This window comes from Oncorhynchus gorbuscha, linkage group LG23 (assembly GCF_021184085.1).
Source record: "Oncorhynchus gorbuscha isolate QuinsamMale2020 ecotype Even-year linkage group LG23, OgorEven_v1.0, whole genome shotgun sequence".
Lineage (NCBI taxonomy): Eukaryota > Metazoa > Chordata > Actinopteri > Salmoniformes > Salmonidae > Oncorhynchus > Oncorhynchus gorbuscha.
In genome coordinates this window covers 64988738-64993893 of record NC_060195.1, presented here as the reverse complement: position 1 = coordinate 64993893, position 5156 = coordinate 64988738, and the positions used below count along the sequence as shown (strand labels likewise).

The 5156-nt window shown below is 46.9% G+C and overlaps 1 protein-coding gene across 1 annotated transcript in view; it reads right to left on the bottom strand.

The window, feature by feature from the left end:
• The window catches only part of LOC124010719 (TRAF2 and NCK-interacting protein kinase-like), a 66860-nt gene that overhangs the window by 2552 nt on the left and 59152 nt on the right, over positions 1-5156 (bottom strand). Inside the window, exons 3-7 of the mRNA XM_046323365.1 lie at positions 1989-2094; positions 1690-1888; positions 1395-1511; positions 554-640; positions 457-474 (exon numbers count right to left, since the gene is read on the bottom strand). Of these exons, the coding sequence (XP_046179321.1) occupies positions 457-474; positions 554-640; positions 1395-1511; positions 1690-1888; positions 1989-2094 (527 nt within the window). The remainder of the gene's footprint in view (positions 1-456; positions 475-553; positions 641-1394; positions 1512-1689; positions 1889-1988; positions 2095-5156) is intronic.

Here is a 5156-nt window from a genome sequence, read left to right as displayed (position 1 = left end):
TATAGCCTCATTATTTTTATGTCATTTACTTTTTATTTTTTTACTTTAGTTTATTTTGTAAATATTTTCTTAACTCTTCTTGAACTGCATTGTTGGTTAAGGGCTTGTCAGTAAGCATTTCACGGTAAAGTTTACACCTGTTGTATTTGGCGCATGTGACAAATAACATGTGATGTGATTTGATGGGGCTGGGGAGGGGGGTTCCTTGCAGGGTAAGGACTTGCAGAGAGGAACGAGGAACAACAAACACTGGACACAGGGACAAGGTACAGGTTTACACCACAGGCTCTGGAGCTGTAGTTTCACAGGGTTGAGGGGTCAGACTTCAGAGGAGGGGGGTAGGTAGATGTACACATGCAGGTATACAATGGGCATGCTCCTGTAGAAGTTATTGAGGGGTCAGGGGTGAGAGGTCAGGGGTATATATACATAGACATGCAGGGGTAACAGTGTTACCAGCAGTAGAGCCTGCTCCTGTAGAAGTTATTGAGGGGTCAGGGGTGAGAGGTCAGGGGTATATATATATATAGACATGCAGGGGTAACAGTGTTACCAGCAGTAGAGCCTGCTCCTGTAGAAGCTGTTGCTGTAGGATCTCTAACTGTCTCTGTTCCTCCTCCAGCTGTCTACGGATATACTCCTATCACAACGCAGCATGGAGGGAAGGAGAGAACAGGAAACAGAGAGAGAGAGTCAGACAGAGATGTTCTCCTAATGCAGCCTGGAGGGAAGGAGAGAACAGGAAACAGAGAGAGAGAGTCAGACAGAGATGTTCTCCTAATGCAGCCTGGAGGGAAGGAGAGAACAGGAAACAGAGAGAGAGTCAGACAGAGATGTTCTCCTAATGCAGCCTGGAGGGAAGGAGAGAACAGGAAACAGAGAGAGAGTCAGACAGAGATGTTCTCCTAATGCAGCCTGGAGGGAAGGAGAGAACAGGAAACAGAGAGAGAGAGTCAGACAGAGATGTTCTCCTAATGCAGCCTGGAGGGAAGGAGAGAACAGGAAACAGAGAGAGAGTCAGACAGAGATGTTCTCCTAATGCAGCCTGAGAACAGGAAACAGAGAGAACAAGAGACAGATATACTCCTATACACCATAGCAGCAGGAACAGAGAGAACAAGAGACAGATATACTCCTATACACCATAGCAGCAGGAAGAGAGAGAACAAGAGACAGATATACTCCTATACACCATAGCAGCAGGAAGAGAGAGAACAAGAGACAGATATACTCCTATACACCGTAGCAGCAGGAAGAGAGAGAACAAGAGACAGATATACTCCTATACACCGTAGCAGCAGGAAGAGAGAGAACAAGAGACAAATGTACTCCTATACACCGTAGCAGCAGGAAGAGAGAGAACAAGAGGACTTCAGGAGGAAGTCAGTGTGTACCTGTTCTCTCTCCGCGTGCCTCCTCTCCTCATCTCTCCGTAGTTGTTCCATCTCCTCATAGTGCCTCCTCTGTTCTCTCTCCTGCTGCTTCCTCAACTCACGCTCCCTACGCTGTTGCTGTTGGACAGAAAACAAGAGGTAAACATGTGTGTGTGTGTGTGTGTGTGTGTGTGTGTGTGTGTGTGTGTGTGTGTGTGTGTGTGTGTGTGTGTGTGTGTGTGTGTGTGTGTGTGTGTGTGTGTGTGTGTGTGTGTGTGTGTGTGTGTGTGTGTGTGTGTGTGTGTGTGTGTCCTACCTCCTCCAGTCTCCTCCTCTGTTCTTTCTGCTCCTCTATGCGTTTCTGTCGTTCGGCCAGTAGGAGGCGCTTGTGTTCCTCGTTCTGCTGTTGTTCCAACTGCTGGCGCCTCAGAGCCTCAGAGCGTTCCTTATTGGCCAGCTGCAGACGCAGGAAGTCCCGCCTTAATGTCGACTCACCGGGGATGTTGATGATGGAGCTGGGGAAGGACCATTCAGAAGAGAGTTTGAGTGGAAAATGGACCAATGACAGATTGTGTTTGTTGGATGTGTGTGTGTGTGTGTGTGTGTGTGTGTTACCTTGGCTCCCCCACGTCTCGCTCCTCTTCCTCCTCTTCACTCCCGCTGTACTCATATTCTGTCTCATCTGCAGAAGAACACACACACACCAGTCGGTTAGAGTGGCCTAACACATCAGATCTCTCAGGAGGATTTACTGACCTAACACATCAGATCTCTCAGGAGGAGAAGTGACCTAACACATCAGATCTCCGAGGAGGAGAAGTGACCTAACACATCAGATCTCTCAGGAGGAGAAGTGACCTAACACATCAGATCTCCCAGGAGGAGAAGTGACCTAACACATCAGATCTCCCAGGAGGAGAAGTGACCTAACACATCAGATCTCTCAGGAGGAGAAGTGACCTAACACATCAGATCTCTCAGGAGGATTAGTGACCTAACACATGAGATCTCTCAGGAGGAGAAGTGACCTAACACATCACATCTCCCAGGAGGAGAAGTGACCTAACACATCAGATCTCCCAGGAGGATTAGTGACCTAACACATCAGATCTCTCAGGAGGATTAGTGACCTAACACATCAGATCTCTCAGGAGGATTAGTGACCTAACACATCAGATCTCCAAGGAGGAGAAGTGACCTAACACATCAGATCTCTCAGGAGGATTAGTGACCTAACACATGAGATCTCTCAGGAGGAGAAGTGACCTAACACATCAGATCTCTCAGGAGGATTAGTGACCTAACACATCAGATCTCTCAGGAGGAGAAGTGACCTAACACATCAGATCTCCCAGGAGGAGAAGTGACCTAACACATCAGATCTCTCAGGAGGATTAGTGACCTAACACATGAGATCTCTCAGGAAGAGAAGTTACCTAACACATCAGATCTCTCAGGAGGATTTAGTGACCTAACACATCAGATCTCCCAGGAGGAGAAGTGACCTAACACATCAGATCTCCCAGGAGGATTAGTGACCTAACACATCAGATCTCTCAGGAGGAGAAGTGACCTAACACATCAGATCTCTCAGGAGGAGAAGTGACCTAACACATCAGATCTCTCAGGAGGATTTAGTGACCTAACACATCAGATCTCTCAGGAGGAGAAGTGACCTAACACATCAGATCTCTCGGGAGGATTAGTGACCTAACACATCAGATCTCTCAGGAGAAGTGACCTCACACATCAGATCTCTCAGGAGGAGAAGTGACCTAACACATCAGATCTCCCAGGAGGAGAAGTGACCTAACACATCAGATCTCTCAGGAGGAGAAGTGACCTAACACATCAGATCTCTCAGGAGGATTAGTGACCTAACACATCAGATCTCTCAGGAGGAGAAGTGACCTAACACATCAGATCTCTCAGGAGGAGAAGTGACCTAACACATCAGATCTCTCAGGAGGAGAAGTGACCTAACACATCAGATCTCTCAGGAGGATTAGTGACCTAACACATCAGATCTCTCAGGAGGAGAAGTGACCTAACACATCAGATCTCCCAGGAGGATTAGTGACCTAACACATGAGATCTCTCAGGAGGAGAAGTGACCTAACACATCAGATCTCTCAGGAGGATTAGTGACCTAACACATCAGATTTCTCAGGAGGAGAAGTGACCTAACACATCAGATCTCCCAGGAGGAGAAGTGACCTAACACATCAGATCTCCCAGGAGGAGAAGTGACCTAACACATCAGATCTCTCAGGAGGAGAAGTGACCTAACACATCAGATCTCTCAGGAGGATTAGTGACCTAACACATCAGATCTCTCAGGAGGAGAAGTGACCTAACACATCAGATCTCTCAGGAAGAGAAGTTACCTAACACATCAGATCTCTCAGGAGGATTAGTGACCTAACACATCAGATCTCTCAGGAGGAGAAGTGACCTAACACATCAGATCTCTCAGGAGGATTAGTGACCTAACACATCAGATCTCTCAGGAGGAGAAGTGACCTAACACATCAGAGTGACCTAACACATCAGATCTCTCAGGAAGAGAAGTTACCTAACACATCAGATCTCTCAGGAGGATTAGTGACCTAACACATCAGATCTCTCAGGAAGAGAAGTTACCTAACACATCAGATCTCTCAGGAGGATTAGTGACCTAACACATCAGATCTCCCAGGAGGAGAAGTGACCTAACAAATCATATCTCTCAGGAGGAGAAGAGACTTAACACATCAGATCTCTCAGGAGGATTAGAGACCTAACACATCAGATCTCTCAGGAGGAGAAGTGACCTAACACATCAGATCTCCAAGGAGGAGAAGTGACCTAACACATCAGATCTCCCAGGAGGAGAAGTGACCTAACACATCAGATCTCTCAGGAGGATTAGTGACCTAACACATGAGATCTCTCAGGAGGAGAAGTGACCTAACACATCAGATCTCTCAGGAGGATTTAGTGACCTAACACATCAGATCTCCCAGGAGGAGAAGTGACCTAACACATCAGATCTCTCAGGAGGATTAGTGACCTAACACATCAGATCTCTCAGGAGGAGAAGTGACCTAACATCAGATCAGGAGGAGTGACCTAACACATCAGGAGGAGAAGTGACCTAACACATCAGATCTCTCAGGAGGATTTAGTGACCTAACACATCAGATCTCTCAGGAGGAGAAGTGACCTAACACATCAGATCTCTCGGGAGGATTAGTGACCTAACACATCAGATCTCTCAGGAGAAGTGACCTCACACATCAGATCTCTCAGGAGGAGAAGTGACCTAACACATCAGATCTCCCAGGAGGAGAAGTGACCTAACACATCAGATCTCTCAGGAGGAGAAGTGACCTAACACATCAGATCTCTCAGGAGGATTAGTGACCTAACACATCAGATCTCTCAGGAGGAGAAGAGACTTAACACATCAGATCTCTCAGGAGGATTAGTGACCTAACACATCAGATCTCTCAGGAGGAGAAGTGACCTAACACATCAGATCTCCCAGGAGGATTAGTGACCTAACACATGAGATCTCTCAGGAGGAGAAGTGACCTAACACATCAGATCTCCCAGGAGGATTAGTGACCTAACACATGAGATCTCTCAGGAGGAGAAGTGACCTAACACATCAAGTTACCTGTTCCGGTTCCGGTTGGAGCTAGTGGTCGCATCTGCACGCATCTGCACGTCGCTCCAACGGGTAGTATAACTTTTAACTTTTTCATTATATCTGAAGTTTGATTTGTCTTATCTTAGCAA